The sequence below is a fragment of the Chiloscyllium plagiosum genome, chromosome 26, assembly GCF_004010195.1.
Source record: "Chiloscyllium plagiosum isolate BGI_BamShark_2017 chromosome 26, ASM401019v2, whole genome shotgun sequence".
Classification (NCBI taxonomy): domain Eukaryota; kingdom Metazoa; phylum Chordata; class Chondrichthyes; order Orectolobiformes; family Hemiscylliidae; genus Chiloscyllium; species Chiloscyllium plagiosum.
The window spans coordinates 11585557-11608467 of record NC_057735.1 but is presented as its reverse complement, the minus strand read 5'-3'; the positions used below and the strand labels follow the sequence as shown (position 1 = coordinate 11608467).

At 37.8% G+C, this 22911-nt stretch overlaps 1 protein-coding gene across 2 annotated transcripts in view; it reads left to right on the top strand.

Annotated features, from left to right (window-relative positions):
* The window catches only part of LOC122563087 (S-adenosylhomocysteine hydrolase-like protein 1), an 89187-nt gene extending 67558 nt beyond the window's left edge, over positions 1-21629 (top strand). For both annotated transcript variants that reach the window (XM_043716500.1, XM_043716501.1), the window contains exons 7-17: positions 2004-2110; positions 8107-8223; positions 9134-9197; positions 10608-10696; positions 14114-14184; positions 14766-14860; positions 15647-15745; positions 17186-17254; positions 18393-18471; positions 18679-18799; positions 20416-21629. In XM_043716500.1, the coding sequence (XP_043572435.1) occupies positions 2004-2110; positions 8107-8223; positions 9134-9197; positions 10608-10696; positions 14114-14184; positions 14766-14860; positions 15647-15745; positions 17186-17254; positions 18393-18471; positions 18679-18799; positions 20416-20422 (918 nt within the window). In that variant the 3' untranslated portion in view covers positions 20423-21629. The remainder of the gene's footprint in view (positions 1-2003; positions 2111-8106; positions 8224-9133; positions 9198-10607; positions 10697-14113; positions 14185-14765; positions 14861-15646; positions 15746-17185; positions 17255-18392; positions 18472-18678; positions 18800-20415) is intronic.
* The last annotated feature ends 1282 nt before the right edge of the window (positions 21630-22911 follow it).

The following is a 22911-nucleotide window of genomic DNA, read 5'->3' as shown; positions in this document are numbered from 1 at the left end:
GTTTAGGGCGAAAGGGAAAGATATAAAAGGAACCTGAGGGGCAACTTTTTCACAGAGGGTGGTGCGTATATGGAATGAGCTGCCTGAGGAAGTGTTGGAGGTTGGTATAATTGCAACATTTAAGAGGCATCTGGATGGGCATATGAATAGAAAGGTTTAGAGGGATATGGGCCAAGTGCTAGCAATTGGGACTAGATTAGTTTACGATATCTGGTTGGTATGGACGAGTTGGGCCAAAGGGTCGGTTTCTGTGTTGTACGTTGTTATGACTCTGTGTGAATGTGGTGTTCTCACATGTGTTCTGATGGGTGAAAGATGAGAAGTTTTGAAAGCAAGTCCGTTTTTTTAAGCAATTATTACTACTTTCTTATAGCACGTGCCCCATTGATAATACTGAAAAGGCTGTTTTTAATGACTATATGTACATGCCTTTCTCTTCTTTTAAACAAAGAAAAAAGTGCCTATGTTGGGAAACTTTTTTTTTTGTCTGCATTTCTGTTAAATCCATTTGGAAAAGATTGTGGCAATATGGAATTTTCTGTTTTTTTTTTCACAACAATTACTCATGTTCTCACACTTGGGTTGCTGATCTGCACCAAATGATATTGATGTTACGTATCTGTATGTGGGTGCAAATGGTTCCAATGTGTTTGAAGTAGGATTTTCGTACCACAAGTTAGGACAAATTTCAAGTTCAGGTTCCAGAGTTTAAAGGACAATGTACTTAAAATTATAGTTGAGGTGAATGAGCTGTAAACCTTTCCAAATCACCCTGGTGTTTCATGTGCTTTCTTGATAATTACAAGATTGTAGTAATCAAACAGCTTTCAACTTTTTTAATGAGTACTAAATCCTTCTTTGAAAAATCATTATGATACCCTTTGTTCTCTTTCTGTACATCCTGTCATTCACAAGCCATTAGGAAATATGCAAGCAGTTACAACTCTTGAAACCTTTCACATTCCCTTTCTGAAATGGTAATGTGGCCTTGATGGAATAAGCCTGAGGAGTGGAAAGCCAACATCCAATTATTTGACTCTTCAGACTTTCTGAAGTGACTAAGCTTTTCTTGATTGGAATAAGGAGATTAGATAGCCTGAACTTTACAAAAGATAAATAGGTTTCACAATACAGTAATTATTGATTTTAAAATTAGGCTGCAAAAAGATATGCAAAGGCATTTTGAAACCTGAGGTATCCATTTCACTTCATTGCAGGTTTCTATATACTTCCCCGAAATAAATTTATTGAAACGTTGTATTTTCATGTTTAAAAAACCCTTAACCATTGGGAATTTGAGCGACAATCCTAAAAGTACAAAATTTTAAATACAGTAGCTGTTAATAGTGCCCTCAGGAGGAGATATTCTGCTATTACATCAAATTTGCTGCATAGAAATATTATGGAATGCACTCATAAATAGGGATTTTTCAGGTTGTATTACCATTTAAGACTTGTAAAATCTGGGAATGAGGGGTTGTGTTAAAAGAGGAGTATAAAGAGGATTGACCTTCTAGGATTTGAGATTAATTGAATGTGTTCTTGTAGTATACCTTATCAAAGAATTATTTTATAGGCCCCTGAACCTTTGTTAATTTTCACCTTGGAAAAGTAAAACATCGAAAGTTTATTATTCCTTTTCTGTTCTGTTGAATAACATTGACTGAGATAACTGATTCCAGAGACACTTGTGCAAAGTCGGGCAATATCAAAGATTTAGTAAACTGCTTTTTTTTAAGAAAATGCTTTTGTTGACAATTTTAGGTTATAAAGTATGCAAGTAAAATTTTCCAAGCTCCTGTCCAGTAAGTGTTGGATGTATAATTGTAATGCAACAGAAACTTGATCAAAGTCATGAGCTGAAACACATATTCACCTTGTCTGCTTTCCTACAGCTAAGCTCCACCTAATTTCCTTAACCTTCTCTCATAGCCTAAACGTTCAATACATTTTCTTACAAATGCAAAAGCCAGTGACACAACTTTTTCTGTTTTTTTTCTTAGATACTGGACGATGGTGGAGATTTGACTCACTGGGTCTATAAGAAATATCCCAATGTTTTTAAGAAAATCAGAGGCATTGTAGAGGAGAGTGTGACTGGTGTTCACAGGTGGGAATGTTGAAAGTTTTCAGCTAAAAAGGAAAATCTTGTCTCATAATCAGAAATCTTCAGTAAAAAAGAGAGCGAGCAGTAATGATAGAAAATACTGGTGCTATCCATAATTAATGGGGGAACAAAATGGCTGAGATCACTGGTGCTCAAGTTTGCTGTCAAGAATACCAAAAATGTACCAATAAGTAACTTAGTGTTTTTTTAATTCATTCTCTGGATGAGGGCATCGCTGGCTAAGCCAGCATTTATTGCCCATCCCTGATTGCAATTAGGAGTTAACCATATGACTGTGGATTTGGAGTCACATGTAGCCAGATGAGGTAAGGATGGCATTTTCTCCCCTGAAGTAAGCAAGATGGGTTTTTCTGACAATTGACAATGGATTCATGGTCATCGTTAGATTCTTAATTCCAAAAATTTTATTGAATTCAAATTCCATGCTCTGTCATCATGGGTTTTGAATCTGGATTCCCAGAACATGACCTAGGTACTGATTGATAGCCCAGTGATAATACCACCAGGCCACTCACTCTCTGCAGCTTAATGTTTAAGGATCTGAGCTGCTTCTAAAGTATTCAAGGTGTGAAATCCCAATTGCAGCTTGCAATGGGAAGCTTAGTGACTCTGTTCTTGTATAGGCAGCTTTTATGCAACCTTTCTGAGCTGTCTCATTCTAAAGGTAACATTTATCATGGCATGACTTATTACGTTCCTGGATGAATGATACATAGTTTTCTCTCATTTGATGACTTTACCATTACCAATGTTGCTTTATATATGCAAAATCATCTCTCACTAACGTGATCGCGTTTTACTTGAAGTTACAAAAAAAATCGATGAAAGTAGAATGGTGGATGTTGCCTATATTGACTACAATGCATTCAACCAGGCTTCGCATTATCGACTGGTTAGTAAGTTTAGATCACAGGGAGAGCTAGCCAATTGTATAAAAACTGGCGTGAAGGACTGGAGGCCTGTGACCAGCGGTGTACCACAAGGATCAGTACTGGGTCCACTGCTTTTTGTCATTTTATATATATGATATGGGTATGAACATAGCAATGGTTAGTAAGTTTGCAGATGGAACCAAAATTAGTGGTGTAGTGAACAATGAAGATGGTTACCTCAGAGTACAATTGGACCTCGATCAGATGGGTCAATGGGCCAAGGGTGTGGCAGATGGAGTTTGCTTTCGATAAATGTGAAGTGTTGCATTTTTGTAAGGCAAATGAGGCTAGGACTTCAATATACTTAATGGTAGGCTCCTGGGGAGTGCTGCAGAACAAAGAGACCTGTGAATCCTTGCCTTCAGACATGAGGCAAACTGAAAATTTATACAAGGCAAAACACACTGTTTATTTACCTGGTTACCTTATTGAGTAGTGTGTGCTTTTGATAGAGCAGTCAATTTTCCTTTACTCAATCATTCTGAAAAGCAATTAAAATGCTTGTTTACTTATTCTCTAAAAATAAGTTGACCTTCAAGACGAAATCTTTGAAGCTAGGCTAGCTCAGATTTTTAAAATGCACGTAGATTATTTGTGCTATGAAAATAAAGTATCATCCCGAAAACACCTTCTGCACAACTAATTGTATATGTGAAACATTTTAATGAGCAATTCCTACCCTTTTCAGTTCATCATTTGTAGTATCTTTCCATATGCTCCTGAGCGTATTTAGCCTTAAACCAGAAATTCTGTATTCATTGACAAGGAAATTATTTCAGGAGTGATTTCAAGTTTTCTTGACTTTCAGTTGGTTGAATATACTTTTGTTGACAGGTTTAAAAGTACTTTATCTCCTTTGTAGCTTCCTCCTTAGCCCGTTTAACTTGTTGCATTCTCCATTCCACCAAATTCCTTTGCAGCCTCCTCCTTCCCGTCATTCCCATTGAATCGTACAGCATGGAATCAGACCCTTTATTCCATAACTGGCCATAATCCCAAATTAAATTAGTCCCACCTGCCTGAACTTGGCCCATATCTCTCCAAACATTTCTTATTCATGTACTAATCTAAATGTTTTTTAAACATAGTAACTGTATCTGCATCCACCATTTCCTCAAGAAACTCATTCGGCACATGAACCTCTCTGGGCTTTCAAAAAAAAGCATTGCCCTTTGTCTTTTTAAAATTTTTCTTCTCCTCACCTTAAAAATAATGTCCCCAGTCTTGAAATCTCCTGCCCTAGGGAAAAGGCACTTACCATTCACCTTATCCATAGCCCTCATGATTTTATAACTCTCTCTCTATAAGGTCATTCCTCGACCTCTGGTACTCCAGTGAAAAATGTCCTAGCCAATCCCCCAGTCTTTCCTTCAAACACCCCATTCTGGAAACTCTTCACCTTAACAGAGCATCCAGAACTGGACATGGTATTCTAGAAGAGTCCTTACCAGTGTCTTGCACAACCTCAAAAGCAATGACCCGTCTCCTATGAGTAATGAAGGCAAGCATGTTAAACACCTTCCTAACCATTCTGTTTATGTGTGATGCAAACTTCAAAGAATTATTTGTCTGAATCCCAGGTCTCTCTGTCTACAAAACTATCCGAGGCCTTACTTTTAATTGTATAAGTCCTGTCCTTGTTTGTTTTACCAAAGTGCAATACTTTGCATTTATTGAAGTTAAACTCCATCTGACACTGTTCAGCCACTTGACCCAATTGTCACGATCTCTTTGTAATTTTAGATGACCTTCTTCACTGGCCGCTATACCACCGATCTTGGTGTTATCTACAAACATACTAACCATGCATTCTATATGCTCATTTACATTATTTATACAAATGACAACCAAAAGTGAAACCAGCAAGGATCCCAGTGGAATGCCAGTGGTCAGAGGCCTCTAATTTGAAAAACAATCCTCCACCACTGTTTCATGCCATTTGACCCAATTTTGTGTCCAGTTGGCAAGCTCACCCTGAATCCCATGTGATCTATCTTTAGTAATTTAGTCTACCATGCAGAACCTTGTCAAAGGCTTTACTGAAGTCTAAGTAAACAATGTTTACAGCTCTGTCCTCCCTCTTCTTGGTTGCTTGCTCAAGACACTTAATCAAGTTTTTGAGTCCGGATTTATTTTGGACAAAACCATGTTGACTATCCCTACTCATTCCATGCCTCTCCAAATACAAATAAATTTGATCATTCAGAATCACTTCCAACAACCTAACTACAACTGAAGTCAGACTCTCAGATCTATAGTTCCCAGGTTTCTCCTAACAACCCTTAAACAAAGGCATCTGGCACTTCACCCCAAATATTTCTACAAGAGGCCCTGAAGTTTCTTTCCGAACTCTCCAAAACATCCTGGGATACGTTAGATGAGGTGCTGGAGATTTATCTTTTATATTTATATTTTCTAGGATCTCCTGCACTACTTCTGTAATGTAAGCTGTTTCCAAAATGTCAATATTTATTTCCCTGAGTTCTCTCGCCTCCATTTCTTTCTCCACTGTAAAAGCTGACCTGAAATATTAACTTAATATCTCTCCCATCTCCTGAGGTTTAACACTAAGACAACCTCTTTAATCTTTAAGCTGGTCCTACCTTCTTTCTCATTGCTCTTTTACTGTTAATGTACTTCTAGAATCTCTTAGAGTATCTTTAGCCTTATTTGGGTTAAGAACATCTCAAAACATTTGAAGCATATTGTTCAAGGTGAGAGTGAGAAACTGGATGTTATTGTACACATTGGTAGGGATGATACTGTTGGGGAAAAAGAATAAGGCTTTACAGAGTGAATATAAGAGGTTAGGTAAAAAAATTAAAACAAACCCTCCAGAGTGGTAATATCTGGTTTACGTTGAAACTTTATGGGAAAGGAAGAAGCGGAGTGCTTTGAGTCCTTCGTGATGGGGGATGGAGGGTTTACTCCTGGTTTACTCCTGGTGCCAAGCTTGAATGAGGGAACAAATAAAAGGATAAAGGAGATAAATCAATGATTGAAGAGGTGGCGTAATATTCAAAGATTCAGGTTCTTGGATCATTGGGATTTCTTCTGGGGCAAAATGACCTGTTCAAAAAGGATGGGTTTCACCTGTTCTGAAAAGGGACCAATATCCCAGTGGAAATTTAATTCTGTTAAGGGTGACTGTGAATTATTAGACAGGCGGCATGGAGAGAAGAAAGAAGCAGAGTAAATAGACAAATAGATGAGCTTGATTTTGATTCTGAAAAGATCAAGTTAATTAGAAAAGACAGACAAGAGTAAGTCAGAATGAAGTAACTGTGAAGAATTACATTGCATTTATTTCGATGCAAGGGGCCTTATAGGTAAGGCTGATGAACTCAGGCATGTTTGAGATGTCCTTAATCATGCATTCCCCTTCCACTTTACACTTGCATCTTTCTTGCAAATACTCATCAACTCCTACAAGCAGGTGGTATTCCCTTGGTGTAATTGAAAGCAATCCCTGAACTAGTTCCCATAATCCTTGTTACAACTCCTGAAACATGGGCCAGTAATTCACCCTTTCTCCCAAACATCTCTGCCTCTTTATGGTGTTTAGGAGATTAGTGATTTCTTTGGTTTAGTCGGGATTGACAACTGAGGATATTGAATTACTTTAATTCTGTCTCTTGAGAGAAATACCATATCTGTGGGCATAAATAGATAGGGCACTAGTAAAACATGACTATCACTTCATAAATGATTTTGTGAGAATGAAAAGGTAGCCTTTGAGAACATCTGAAGGGCTGGTGGAGGGGTTTGGTAAATTTGTAGGCTCAGAAAGTGGAACTGTTTATATAATTAAGTTACGTACATTTGTCGGATGCAACCATGGTTGTAAAATGTTTCACATTAATATGTGGGATTTCAATAGTCCTTCTTAAAAGAGGCAAAAACAAAAGAAAATTGGCTTAATCTGTGTAGTTTGACCCTGCTGTGTTTTTAATTTCCCATTCTCGGCAGCAGAAGGATATATTGGCTTTGTAGATTGGGTGTACTCTCCTTGGAGGCAGGAAGCCTGAGGAGGTTTGATAGAGATATATAAAATTTTGAAAGATTTAGATAGGAAACAAAAATAGAATTTTTTCCAGTGGCTGATTACAAATAAGATGTTACAGATTTAACTTAATAATTGATTAGTAAAAGAGCCAGAGACAAGGTGAGGAAAATATTTTACAGGATGAATGAGTAGGATTTGGAATGCACTCCCTGATTTAATGGGTACAGATTCAAATTTGTGTTCTGAAGGAAATTGCCTTAAAATACAGAAAATAGTAACGAAAATCTGGCTGGGAGCTGAGGTGGTAAGACTGACTAGCTGGGAGCTGAGGCGGTAAGACTGACTGACTGGCTGGGAGCTGAGGTGGTAAGACACTGACTGACTGGCTGGGAGCTGAGGCGGTAAGACTGATTTGGATTTCTCTTTGGGAATTTGAAAAGGTGCAGACTCATTGGGCTGAATAATCTCCTCCTCCTGTGCAACTTTTTACCTAATGTGGAGATTGCTAACTCTCCTTTCGGTGGGTCAGCAAAGATCTCCTCTGTGGAGCTGGAAAGGTACAGCAGTTCAGGCAGCATCGGAGGAACAGGAAAGTCCTGATGAAAGGTCCTGACCTGAAACATCAATGTTTTTTTTATCTTTTTTTTTCTTTTTTTCTTCCTGCTCTTCTGAAGCTGTCTGATCTGTGGTGCCTTTCTAGCTCCACATTTTATCGACTCTGACTCCCAGCATCTGCAGTTGTTTACTGCCTTCTCTGTTCGCTTTGACCCAAAGGGGATTGCAAAGGCACTTGATAGAACCTATTGAGGTTAAAAATTGGGGTGAGATAATGGGTCTGCATACATGAGAAACACAATGGCTTCTCTTGATTCTGCTGTGAATGTATTCTGGTATATGCAAGCTGGGCTAAAAAGGAACATGGAATAAGACACGATATCAGCTGTGTATCACAGGCATTCACGTTATAACTATATCCTTAGCATATATCATAGATTAGAAAAAATACCCGTGCGTTAAGGTTTATCTTTGTTTTATTTCAGACTGTATCAATTGTCTAAAGCAGGCAAGCTATGTGTGCCAGCCATGAATGTGAATGATTCTGTTACCAAACAGAAATTTGATAACCTCTACTGCTGCAGAGAGTCCATCTTGGATGGGTAAGGAATACATTATTTATTTTTTGATTTGGGAAGTTTTTATATATAATTAACTTTTTTTTGTATGTGTGCCATTCTCTTAACAAGAAACAGGAGTGCATTTGTGTATAAATATATTTCCATGTTACAAACTGAAATGATTGCTTACAAATCTACAGCAAAAACCTTGAATAGATGAGGCTTGCTTGTTCTGTTAATGTTGACAATTTAAGATGATCAATGCATGTACAATAAGATGAACCATGATTTGTCTTAAGGACTCTTGTGTGCTTGTTCACTTTGTGACCACTACTTTGAAGGAAGGTGGAGGAGGAAGTATTTTCTTGTCCCCTGAATAATTCTCAACTATCCAGTCTGTGCCCATGTTCCTTGAACTCTGCTTTACCTAGCCATCCAAGGGAGAGTTTGTAATCTCCAGGGTCGATAAAATGTTGCATAGCATTGGGGCATGTTGAATAATTTCAATAATTACCAAGCAGAACCTGGTAATACATGGTTTGATTGTTTGATTAGAAATCCCTTCGTGTTTTTGAGGGGGAGGCCCAGTTTTGATTTTGGGGGTCTATTCAGTTGTTTGCTGAGTGTTAGTATGTCCTTCCATACCCTGACTTTCCTCCCCCCGCCACTACAAACACACTCAGCACACACTGTTTCTTCTCCAGCTCAGGGACATAAGCCTTCTTGGCATCCATTCTACTGTACCAGCTTAACAGCAGCTCGTCCTGCTGTTAGGGGAGTCAGAAATCATTTAACACTGTAACCAACTTAAATTCCTCTTGGTACACAGGGGTTTTTTATGGTTAAAAACAATTGGATCTCGTATCATTATTTTGATTAAAGTTACAAACCTGCTGTGCTCTCTGTTCAATGACTATGAATCTCACATTCTTATTCTGTGTTCTGTTGCCAGCTTAAAGAGAACAACAGATGTGATGTTTGGTGGGAAGCAAGTGGTCGTGTGTGGATACGGAGAGGTAATGTTCAAACCTAAGCCCTGCTACTTCTCTCCGTAAATAGAGACTCTGAAAAATCACTCACTCAAAGGCTTTTTATTTTACCCTGATTCATCTGATGGTTTTTTTTAATTTCATAGTCCTGTTTGCAATTTAGCTTTTGTAAAATTTAAAAGATTTACACAATTCCAGTTGACTATAGTTTACTGATCTTGATTGTTTTAGTTTTTGTGTGATCACTGTGTAAACATGCACTATCTGATTTGTAAGCTGCTGTCAGATCACATTCCTACTGATGTGGAAAGTGTTATTGGTGCTGTTTCAGCAATTGTACAGAAGTGAAAAAAGTGTTGTGATGTCTGAGCAAGCTGTTAGTACATTAAAGTATTGAAAGTTGATGTTCCTCTGCGAGTAGGAAAGAAACTGTCACAAACAGGTAGCAAAATGATTCATTTATTGCAATGCTTTTAATATCCTTATGTTCTTTGATGATGCAAAACTGAAGTAACCCCAGTAATATTTTTGGTGTTAGGAGTGTTCTTCAAGGTTCTTCTAAGCATTCACTCACCTCTTCCTTCTTTGTCAATGTCCATGTGTGGAGCCTATTGCTAATGTGTCTCTTTCTTGTTTTCGCATACTTTACCTAGTGAGCGTGTCCACCAAAAAGAATGCAACATTTTCAAAAGAAATATTAGCCTGTTTCCCACCCTCTGACCTATTTTCCAGATTTGACAGAATGATCATTGTAAAACTGGGCACGTTGTATCTGTCACTCAGCCGAGGAACGCAGACACAGCTGCAGGTGTAGCGTATTCTTTGTGCAGGGAGAACTATTAGAACAGCAAGAATCTTGCTTTACTGGATCTTGGAGAGGGGAGAAAAAGCAGTGTTATTAACTCTGTGGTTAGGAATGTCAGATTGCTGTTTGAAAATAAAGAACAAATGCTGTCATTCAGTTGTTAAAAAAGAAGTACTTTAACATTGAGTGCAAAGAAAGAAGTTCTTACATTATCCATTAGCTTGTCTTTTTCATTCCAATGTTTTTAAGGGGGTGGTCGATAAATGAGTGTGAAAGGAATAGAAGTTTTGACTGACCGGATTAGATGAAGAGGGATGACCTTGATCACTTGGGCTGAATGGCCACTTTCTTTGCTGTATCATCTCTTTAATTCTATGTAGGTAATGGCTGACACTACACATTTCCCTACTTGCAGTTTTCATTTCAAATTTCTGTTCTGTGTTTTTTTTTAAACTTTCTATTCTCTGCAGCTACCTCAAATATCTTTTAAGCTTTGCTTTTGAAATCATATGCAGTAAACCTGGCGGCAATAAGATAATTTTATAGCCTGTATCTGCTGTTTCTTGAGGCCAAGGACTCTGAAGGAAAAACTAATAATAAAGCAATTCTTTTTCATGTTGATGTGTTGATAGGTTGGGAAAGGTTGCTGCGCTGCTCTGAAGGCACTGGGTGCTATCGTTTATGTGACAGAAATTGATCCAATTTGTGCTTTACAGGCCTGGTAAGGTGACCGTTTTCAAAGTTAATTGCTGCTACGTGCCCAAACTTGATCTGTTTTCGCTAAGTGAACTGGGGATTAATAGAGCCTGTAGGGTGATACTGAGCCACCCACCGAGGTGATGAGATTTTATTTCCATGCATTTGATATGGTGGATACTTGGTTAAGAATTAATTTCTGCATTATTTAGCCAACTAGATTTTTAGCTGTGTTTTCTTCTGAGAAATGTCAAACTAATTGATGTTTCCCAATTCTGATCATAGTTGAACTGTGTAGGAAATATTCAGCAAAAGAGCGTTTCCTTAATTCCCAGAATACTGTAGGCTGCAAATGATGTGGTTAGATTCATTTATTTCGGTCTGTATCTGCTACTGAACAGCAAGCAATTTTGCAGATATCATACAAAAGAAAAGGATTATTTTAAAAAGTACATGAAGCTTTTGTTTGTGAGAGTCTACATATAAAAGATGCACTTTGTTCCTTATGAATTTTTGTAGATTTGTTTTGAGGGGGTCGTGGGGGAGTGAGTGTTTGCTCTTATCGGAAGGTGAGGTCAAAGTGGAGTTTCGTCGTCTAGGACATCATTGCTGAAATGTGGCATTTCCTTATCTAAAATCCAAGCCCTGTTTCGAAAAGGTGTCTATGGATAACCATTTGCTGTTTTTTTTTTTTCTTTCTGTGCCAACCTATCTAAGCCAGTTTTAATGCTCCAAAGAAGACACATTGGCTAATTGTACATAAACCAGCAATCAGACCTTAGATCCTCTGGTTTGTCATGTTGAATGATGCACCTACACTGATACTGTGTTAAATAATTGTTCAATAAATTACCTGGCCATCAATCTATCATATAGAAGATCTTTCACTTACTTACAAGTAAATGCGGTTGATCCATGAAATGCTTCTAGGACTGATTGAATACTTCGCTTCTGGTTGAAGCTTGAACCGTCACTTGCTGTTTTAGGATTTATGGAGCAGTACAAGAGGTTGTTAGGGAAAAATAGGCTTCCATATACCATGTGTAATGGGAAAAGGATTTAACTTGCCCCCACTTTACATCTGAAAGGTGATTCTTATTCATTGAATGCTGTTTAGCTATCATGTTCCTAGGTTCAGCCCTCTGCCCCTGTTGTTAGTTGATGGTCAGCCATAGTATTTCTCCTAGATCAGAGGTGGAGAAACATTATCCTGTTCTTGAGCACAATCCAATGATTGCTGTTGAGTCAGACAGTGTTCAGCAGTAATTCTCCATGCAGGTGATTTCATGGGTAACATGAGGAATGGTCACTTGGGAAGTGAGCTAGAGGCAGTTGGCACCAGTGGTATTGTATCTCTGAATAAATTAGTGACTTCAGTTGTGAAGAAGAGAATCCTGGCAGGTCGAAAACAAGTTTGAAGAATATAATAGAATAACTAATATTTAGATCATGTTTGGCATCACCACATCACATGATAAAATGACTTAATGCTCTGTTGATATTTAACCAAACATTCATTAGGTGATAGAAGTTCTGACAAAAATTTGTACAGTTAACTTTTAAATAATCCCTTGGATTGTTAGCCACTTTTTCTGTTAACCAATCAGTTTCATTTGGTTGACCTACATTTAACTTCTGGTGATGCAAGTAAATCACAAAGTTAAATTGCAAGTACATAAAGCAAATTTAAGAAGGCAATGGTATGTTACTTTTTATTGCATAGTGTTTAGAGTATAGGAGTAAGGAAGCCTTTCTGCAATTACATAGAACTCTGGTGAGACATTGTGCAAAACTGTGTATACTTTTAGCCAAGAAATATTTTACCTCTTAAAATATTGTAACAAAAGTTCATTAGAATGACTCCTGTGATAAGATGGAGTAGAATGGGCCTATATTCCGTTGAGTTTGGAAAAATAACTTCATTAAAAATCTAAAACTGAGGGTTTGGCAAGGTAACTACCAAAAGGTTCCCCTGGCTAAAGAGGATGGAACTAGAAATCAGAGTCGTGGGTTAATTTTAGTTTAAAATAGGCTTAAAATTCACCATTTAGTAAAAAGACGAGGGCAAGTTTCTTCATTGACCGTTGCGTCCTGAAATTCTCTACCCTTGAGTGTTTTGCCTGCTCTGTCAAAAACTATATTCAGGATTGTGATTGATACAACTTCTGATATTAAAGGAATCTAGAAATATGGGAATAGGGTGGGAAAGTGGAGTTGATCTACAAATATAGACATCATCTTATTAAATTATCTGCTTCTGTTCCTAATTTTCATCATTGTATGCTACTCAGCAATATTCAATCCAACTGACAAGACTAACGAAGTAAATTTTCTGAATCTCAACCTAAGTGGTCAATGGATCACCTAGGGTTATAATTATCATTATTAATTAACATTATTATTAACGTTAAAATGTCTTGGGAATCTGCCATTCAGCTTGTTGCGCCTCCTTCGCCATTTAATACAATCATGATTCATCAAATACTTCAGTGGGTAAAAGGCATAACCTTTTTGCCGTCACTGATTGATTGAAAATCAATCAATCCACTTCAAATGTACTTGCAGATTGAGGGTAAACTTTTGGGGTAGAGAATTCCAAAGACTCACAACTTAGAATAAAAGGATTTCTGCACATATTGGTCCTAATTGGCATTCGCATTTTATTTTTAAATGGTCCCCAGGTTCTGAGTTCCTCAACAATGAAGCCACTTAACCACCTCTACCCCATCAATCCCTTCTAAGTATTTTGTAGCTTCCTATTAGATCTAAAAACTCTAGCAAATACAAGCCCAGTTTGCCCAATCTCTCTTCATAAGACAGTTATGCCATCATAAGAATAAGTTTGTTGAATCTTTGTTGTGCTCCCTCTATGCCAATAATACCTTTTCATGTGGTAAGGTGACCAAAGCCATGCAAACCTCAGTGCCTCGAGCGCCAGGGACTCAGGTTTGATTCCAGCCTCAGGTGACTATCTGTGTAGAGTTTGCACATTCTCCCCATGTCTGCATGGGTTTCCTCCGGATGTTCCGGTTTCCTCCCACAGTTCAAAGATGTACAGGTTTGGTGGATTGACCATGCTAAAGAGTTCAGGGATGTGTAGGTTAGGTGCATTAGTCAGGGGAATGGGTTTGGATGGGCAATTCTACAGAGGGTCGGTGTGGACTCGTTGGGCCAAAGGCCTGTTTCCACACTGTAGGGATACTATGATTCTGTGAAAATTCACCAGGAGTGACCTAACCAAGCTTCAATACAGTTGAAGCAAGTCTTCACTACTCCTATACTTCAAACCTCATATGACAAAAGCAAAAATTCCATTAACCTTTGTGAGTTTCAAAGTTATTTGATAAAATTGTAAGTAGCTGACCTTTCTGTCAAAAGCAAAGCCTTCTCAGCCTAAGGCATTTACTGCTTTATTTTATCATGAATTTTCTTCCCCCTGTAGTATGGATGGATTTCGTGTGATGAAATTGAATGAAGTTGTACGACAGGGGGACTTGATCATTACCTGCACAGGTACTGGAGGGATGCAGTTATAGTTACAACATGCACAATGTCTTATTTAGCGACCAAGTTTACCACTGTGATTGTAAGTATTGTTTTAAAAATGAGATATGGAATGAAGAAGGTATTTAAAATGGTGACAGATATGAAAATAATTTTCTGAATGTACCTATTAGGTGTGAACTAGGTGGGTTGAGGTAGAATTTGGCAATTGTTCAGGGAAGTCTTTCTTGTGAATATTTAATTTGGTTAAAAAGCACAATTGAATGTGATTATTTTAAAAGTCACCGATGTATTGTGTTTTTCTTTTATTGCTTTCTCAATTCTTCTTTGTTATAAGAAGCAAGTGTCCAGTACATTCTGGCTAGTTGATGCATAGTAACACATGTCAAGTTGTCAAATGTTTGTTTTTTTTAATGATTAAACGATGGCAGAATTATGTTCCTCAGTCATCAACTCTGAATAGACACTCTTGTTTATAATTAACAATAATGCATTTTGTGAATTACGCTTTAGTTCATATTAATGGCATAAGTGACTGTGGCTGTACCTACTGTATAGTTTCTTTTTAAGTGGATATGTTCTATTTTTAGGTAACAAGAATGTTGTTACTAGGGAACAACTTGACCGAATGAAAAATGGTTGCATTGTCTGCAATATGGGGCATTCTAATACAGAAATTGACGTGGTAAGGTAAAATTGTAATAAACTTAGACTGCGACATTGGAACACTTGAAAAAGGATTGAAGTTATATGAAAAGAGCAAACTAAAGTATTTTGTATGTGGAGACAGCATGCAGTCTGGCACAATTGACCTGTCTCGTCCTATTTTGAGATTATTACAAGTGTGATAGAATTACAGGAGCACAGAAGGAGTCCATTGATTCCATGTCAGTGCTCCATAGAGCAATTAGTTCAGGCCTACTCCTCTGCTCAGTCCCCACAACCCTGCAAGTTTTTTCTTCCTCACAAGTGCCCTCCTCTGGCAGTGCTGTGGGTCAACCAATTACTGGACTCCAACCCAAAGAAATTTGAGAAATTCTAATATACGGACATAATTGGGGTGGACCCTGGAGGCATCACTGCAACTGCTGCCTGTCTAGGTGGTGGATGTTGTAGACCTGAGCGATGCTGCTCACGAAATGTAATGAGTCTTAATTCTGTTTTTAATCTGTACCTATCTGTAATCTTTGTTTAGTAAAGTGTCTAATAATGACTGAGAATTTGATGTGATTCAGGCATGTTGAGTGTTGTTCTTATTTTGTGAAAACAAATACATTAGCATCGCAACTTGCCACCTTTTAAAAGCTTTTGCCGAAATACTAATATTGATTAAACAGAAGATTGTTTAATTTTGAATGCAAGTAATTAAACACGTAAAACAGAATGTTTTGTTCATTTTGTCCAATTGTTTTTATCGACCCATGTTCTGTAATATTTGTTTCTGCTTCTTTTTGTACACTATCTAATGCAGGCAAGCCTACGTACTCCAGAACTGACATGGGAGCGTGTACGGTCTCAAGTTGATCACGTGATTTGGCCTGATGGGAAACGTGTTGTACTTTTAGCTGAGGTTTGTGTTCTTTATTCTTCTAAAGTTAGCATCAGTACAAGAATGGCCCAAGATAGCTTTTTCCAGCTTTAAGAATGATAATATTGTGAGTACAAACAGCTGGAAATCACAACGAAGGCATTTATTTTCTCTATTACTGAAGACATTGATTTTTAATCTGGGCTTGAGGCAGCCCTCAAGCAACATTTTAGTAAGCTACAGTATTTAAAAAAAAAACAAACATGATGGGCACTTTAACCAATTGCTAAGAGGTGAACTTGTCCATATTAATCCACTTCTTGATTTTCCATTCCCACCCTCGCCACCATCACCACAAAGTTCACATAAAAAAGTTTACAAAATTGGAGCTTTAAGGCTGTCACTTTTAATCCTCTGAATCATGGCAAAGGCAAATGATTCCGACAGAGTTAGTTTTTAAATGCTGGCTGTGACCATTCCGGATCTTGACTCCTGTGGTTCGAGGAGTTTTGCTAACTGCCTGTTGTTTAATAGTACAGAGTGAGGCCATTCAACCTATTAGTCATGCCTGAGCGAGGGAATGAGGAGCAACAATCACGGTCTTGCAAGTTTAACTAAATAACTATGTTAGAACAGTACTGGTATCACTGAACTGTCGCTGGATCAAATTCTTGGAGCATCCTTTTGAAGACTATGGTGTCTGACAGCAGCATTTCCAGGAAGTATCTAATTAACAAGCTTATCTCTAGGACCCTAAAGACAGGAGCTGTGCTGGGCAATTGGCTAGTACCATCACTGGGAGAGTTGGATGCTGCCAGTGTAGCTGAGAGAGAGAGCGAGCATGACATCTCACGGTGTGGTCACCTTTTGAAAACATTAGTATGAATAAAAATAAAGTGTGACCACACAATAAAGCTGACAGGCCATTGTTGTAGAGGGGGAGCCATCTGTAGCATGATTCAGGGAATGAAATTTGCCATTGTAAAGATTCAGTTTTGTAGGTTTGTCATGGGAACCTTTTAGAGTTGAGATAGAAAAATCAATTTGATTTGGATAACTGCTTGGCTCCTAGTAAGTAGCATATAGGGTATGATAAAATAAAGTCTCAAAGCGGAGTGTTGGCGCTTGCTCTGGAGTGAATTCTGTGCATTGGGGTTGAGTTGGGAAACAAACTGTTCTTGAGAAATGAAAGCACTAATTAAACTGATGACACCTTGTATCATAAGATTTTCAGGAATTGTCTGGAACTTGCAGTAAAGTATTCCAGGAGACGAATTGACATTATTGCTGCTCACAAGAATTCTACTGTAGCTCATTACATGGTACCTTTGTGCATCTTTTGCATGCTTTCTATGAATCGCTTGTGATGCTTGCCAGTAACTCACTTGTCTGTCATCTGATCAAAAAAAGGTGTGTTCAGTGAACATCCATGTGCATTATAAAATTCTATTTTAACAATTCCTCTTTCTTTTCTTGCTTAAGGGTCGCCTTCTGAACTTGAGCTGTTCAACTGTTCCCACGTTTGTGCTTTCAATCACAGCGACCACTCAGGTAGGTGGCTGGATGGTCATTTCACAAAAAAAAGCCTAATTACAGTGTAGCAAAGGTCTCCTTTAATATATCAGTGGTTTATTCAGAATGCTGCTGTATTTAATCTATTTTTTTTTAAATTTTCTGGGATGTCAAGGTCACTGCCAAGGCTGACACTTGTTACTCATCCCTAACTAAACTGATTAGCTTGCTCGACCATTTTACAAGGCAGTTGAAAGTCAATCACATTGCTGTAGATCTAGCATCACATGTAGGCCAGATCAGAAAAGGATGGATGATTACCTTCTCCAAAGAATCTTGGTAAACAATCAATGATGTGGTCACCGTTGCTGAAACTAGACTTCAATTCCAGATGTATTAATTGAATTTCTAAATTCCACCAGCTATTGTGGAGAGGTTTGAACCACATCCACAGAGTGTTAACCTAAGTTTCTGGCTTGCTACTCTAGAGACATTACAAATGCATCACCATCTCCCTTCATTATTCTTACCATGTGAAACATGATGGGCTAACTTTACTCACCTCTTGGGCAGTGCTTAGACCATGAGGCCTTGGAGCAGAAATTAGGCCATTCAGGCCATCAAGTCTGCTCTATCATTCAATCATGGCTGATAGGTTTCTTCTCCCCATTCTCTCTTTTTCTCCCCATAACTCTTGATCCCCTTGATATGTAAGAACCTGTCTATCTCTGGCTTGAGTCCACTCAATAACCTGGACTCCATATCCTTTTGTGGCAATGAATTCCATACATTCACCACTCTCTGGCTGAAGAAGTTTCTCCTTATCTCTGTTCTAAACGGTCTTCCCTTTACTTCTGGTTAGAGATGATAAATCTCTTAAAATGTTACATATGACAAACATGGACAGCTGTTCAGTGATAACAGTGTGGTTAAATGAGTTCAAAAACAAGCACCAGTTTAAATTACTAGATCTCTGGCCTCCTTGTCACAAGACCTGGTGCTGGTGCGTTATCGTTACTGAAGTAGTAAATCTCTGTTTAATGGACAGTGAAGATGAGCAATAGGATTTGAGCAATGTTTTACAAAAGTGAATATTCCAGGTGAGTTGGCAAATATAAGAATTTAAACCAATCCTGTATATCATCTAAGTTCACAATCTTTGCTGATATCTTTACAGGCACTGGCTCTAATAGAGCTCTACAATGCCCCTGAGGGACGTTATAAACAAGATGTGTATCTTCTGCCTAAAAAGATGGGTATGTAGTGTTGTGTTTCACATTGTAAAGCTGCATATTAGACAAAAGGACTGCAGTAATACATTGCATAGCTTTACCATGACACTAAATAACTAGAAATTCTAGAATAGGTTTCAGAGATGCAATTTTGAGTCCCCACAGTTACTTGTATCAGTTACTCACTACTTCTAGTAATTAATTCTGTACAAAAATCTTGTTTCCTTGCAGATGAGTATGTTGCCAGTTTGCATCTGCCAACCTTTGATGCGCACTTGACAGAATTGACTGACGATCAGGCAAAATATCTTGGCCTGAACAAAAATGGACCTTTCAAGCCTAATTACTACAGGTACATTTGTGTATAATGTATCTTCATTGCATGTATTTATTGAAATTGTTTAAGATTCACCATGTGATAATGACTTGAAGAAATAAAATTGCTCCTGAGCATAAGATTCTGGCATTGCAAAAAAATTGAACATCTTGTGGTTTTCTGTGTATAAATCTTCCATTGCTGTTGTGACTCTGAGTCATAGAGATGTACAGCATGGAAGCAGACCTTTCGGTCCAACTCGTCCAGGCTGAGCAGATATTCCAACCTAATCTAGTCCCACCTGCCAGCACCCAGCCCATATCCCTCCAAACCCTTTCTATTCGTATACCCATCCAGATGCTTTTTAAATGTTGCAATTGTACTGACAGCCCATTCCACACAGACACCACCCTCTGCACGAAAAAATTGCTCCTTTGGTCTCTTTTATATGTTTCCCCTCTCACCCTAAACCTATTCCCCCTGGTTCTGGACACTCCCACCCAGGGAAAAAAACCTTGTTTATTTACCCTATCCATGCCCCTCATGATTTTATAAACCTCTATAAGGTCACCCCTCAGCCTCTGACACTCCAGGGAAAACAGCCCAGCCTGTTCAGCCTCTCCCTGTAGCTCAAGTCCTCCAACCCTGGCAACATCCTTGTAAGTTTTTTCTGAATCCTTTCAAGTTTCACAACATCTTTCCGATAGAAAGGATACCAGAATTGCACGCAATATTCCAATAGTGACCTAACCAATGTCCTGTACAGCTGCAACATGACCTCCCAACTCCTGTACTCCATACTCTGACCAATAAAGGAAAAAGCACCAAATGCCTTCTGATGTGTGACGGTCCTTCATTGACAGAAGTCCAAATATTAAATTTTACCTTTTACTTTATCAGTGTAGTATTTTAACTTTTACTTTATCAGAAAGCATTATGTCAGCATGTGCTTGACATAATGCTTTCCTTCAGAAATTTGAATATTCACAAAATAATGGCCAGTTCCCCCATTTAGCATCTGAAACCATTGGATTAACTGAAGAATTCCTGAAAGAACTGACATCACCTCATTCAGTGACTAATACCAAGTCTACAGAGAATTCTGACGCCCAGGCTCACCTCATCATGTGGAAATCGTATTACAGAGGGTGGAAAATATTAACACACAGATTTATTAAATAAACTGGTGGAAACATTTGAAGCATTGAGTTGCACCACACACTGCAAGCATCGCTGTACCAAAATAAACCAAAAACTCCCAGGTCATTCTATTTAACCTGTAAACCTTTGTGAAGTTACCTGCAGGGGGGACATTATGTTTGAACAGCAGCATTTGTATTGGTACTAAATCGGCAGTTAATGCTCCGTGCCCTGTTCCAGTTTCCTTACATTACTCAGCTATCTTATGCTATCAGTTACATCGTATACTTTATAATCCTTAATTGCTTGGTCAGTAATCAAATGACTGTAATAAAAAAAAATACTTTTTGCTTCGCCTACAGATTTAGGTTTAGCAATTTTTCATGTAAGGAGTAGAATTATAAGTAAATTTTATCTGCGTTTAAATGAAAGAGGCAGAACTTATACATATGATAGCCATTAACAGAATTTTCAAGATAACTGTTCATACAACGGTTCTTTTCCCTTTGAAGGTATTAGATGGAGCAGAACCAAAACGATCCGAAGAAGGACCAACTTGTCTGAAACCTCAGTAGAAGAATGTATAGTAGGAGCTAGCCTAGCTGTTTAAATGCTCAACAAACATATTCAAAGAGCATTTCTGCAACCCTAGGCATCTTATTCCTTTATCAGCCTGGTTTTTTTGCTTGCATTTTCTTTTCTATACTCCTTCAATTATAAATGATTGTTTTGATTTTCTAATTTACTGCCGGGAGAGGTAGCTGTCATGTTATATTGTGATAGCACAGTCTCCACGAAATCACTTGAGCCTGTATATGATTGATGTGCAAACAAGTAGTACTGTAATAATTTAAAGAAAATCTTTATTTGTCTGCTTCGTCTTTCCTATTTTGTTTTAGTATAGAACCTGAGCTTTAAGCTCAATTCAAAATGTTCCAAAGGATTCTCTTGTTTTAACTTTTTTTTAAAGAAATCTTTTCATGGAGGCAATCAAAACCAATTTGGTATTTGCCATTGTAGTTGTATGATACTCATGTTTTTTCAGGAACCAGTGCTGACTGTAATAAATGATGAGTATCAACTTTTAAACAAACCTGATTCAGTACTAAACTATTGTAAATATCACTGTGTAGCCAAAAAAAATGTGAATGGTTTTGTCCATGCAGAATTTGAGTTCACCTCTCTTTCATGCAATGCTCGCCTTACTTATGCGTTTTAATATATTGACACCACTCGATGTTAAACTTCAGGATACAAATTATTACCAATCAGGCAAGGAAAATTAGAAGCATACATCTAGCGATTTAACAGAGAGCATAATTTAAGGTGTCAGTGTTCTAATTCTAGGTGGTTACATTTTGACAGAATCCTATTAGAGCAAGTTTATCATAAGATTGTGCCAAATGGAGTTTGTGGTGACAAGCATGAATTTCTGGTTGAGTCTCGATAGCTTCATATTCCACAAACACTTGCTGTATAACAAACAAACCAAGCATTTCTGCAATTATGTACTTCTGTGATAAGGCTTTTTATTTTGCAAATGCTTTTTTTTGGACCATGAACAAACACTGGATTCTGTTGGTGACCTCTCTCTTAATACTTGTGGGTTTTGTGCCAATGAGCCTGTCTAAGGTTGTATACCCAACAGTGGGACCAGAAAATACTTTCACTCCAGTTACGTGAAAAAGATATATTTTAAAAAAAAGAATAAAGAATTTAAAAATCACTGTAGAAACATGACCAATTTTTTGATCAAAATTTGCTTCTGTGTTGTCTTATGGGAATTTGCCTGAGTGAGGATATTTTGATTTGATAAATTTGAATCACATGATATTAAATCTTAAATGGGAAACATTAGAACTCTGATGAAATGTGCTTCCTATTTTGTGTTCTTTTGTATTTTAATGTTGGATTATTGTACAGGAAAGGAGGAGCGAGTAAATCTCCCTTACAATATTTTTATGATTGCCATTGTCGGAGTTAGGAGTAACATGCAAAACTAACTTACTATATCTGATTTATGATTTTAAAGAATGAGTACATGGAGAGCTCATTCTGAACATCACTTTCTGGGAGGAGTTATTAAATCAGGCCCGCTGCTTTCCACTCTTCCTTCATTGCCCTGCAAATCTTGCTTTTAAAAATATCTATCAATTTGTTTGAAAAGCTTCTATTCAACTAGGTTTCAATTTATACACCACGCTCCAGATCAAAAGCAACAGCTTTTTTTTTAAAAAAGCTTTGTTTCTCCCCACCAACCCAAGATATTAATCTGCTTCCCTTGCTGAATTTACAAGCCTTTTCTGATTGGTCTAACCCAGCCTTTCCTAAAAATGTTTTGACCATGCTTTATTCTTGTGGATTTCTTTTCATGATGTGGACACACAAACACTCTGTTTCTATTGCCACCACTACAAAAATAGGTTGTTGGGCACTATTCTGTCATGGGCCGTGAAGCACATTGCTAAATGAGGAATTTGGAGTGTGGAATGAATTGGTGCCTTTAAACAGTGGGGTACTGGACTTGTGTCTGTCCTTGTTGGGAAAGAGGTTATTTGATCTTGAGTACTAAGTATATATGTTTTTGAAGGCTTTCTGTCATGAGGGAAACAAAGCAGCAGTCTTACCAACCGTGCCAATGATGAGAGGTCAGTTGTTGAGATGTCTGATGCACAGAGCCCTAAGGATTAAAGTAGGGCATAAAGGCATGGTGGTGAACATTAGTAGACCAATCTTGCTTTTAAATTAGGAATTCTTGACTATAGAAATACGAGATGATATTGTACCTCCAACTTTGATTAATAATAAATGTAGCTATCTTCCCCTCCATCATACATGCTGTGTTACTGGACAAATTAACTGACTCCTTGCAGTCCTATTTCAGTGTCAACATCAAGTAAATAATTCTTTTTAATTACCAGCAAACAAAGTGGCATTTTAACTTTACCCTGTGTGTATTGAAGTTTAATATTCGATGAAGGCTAATGGATTAAACCCTGTGGAAAAAT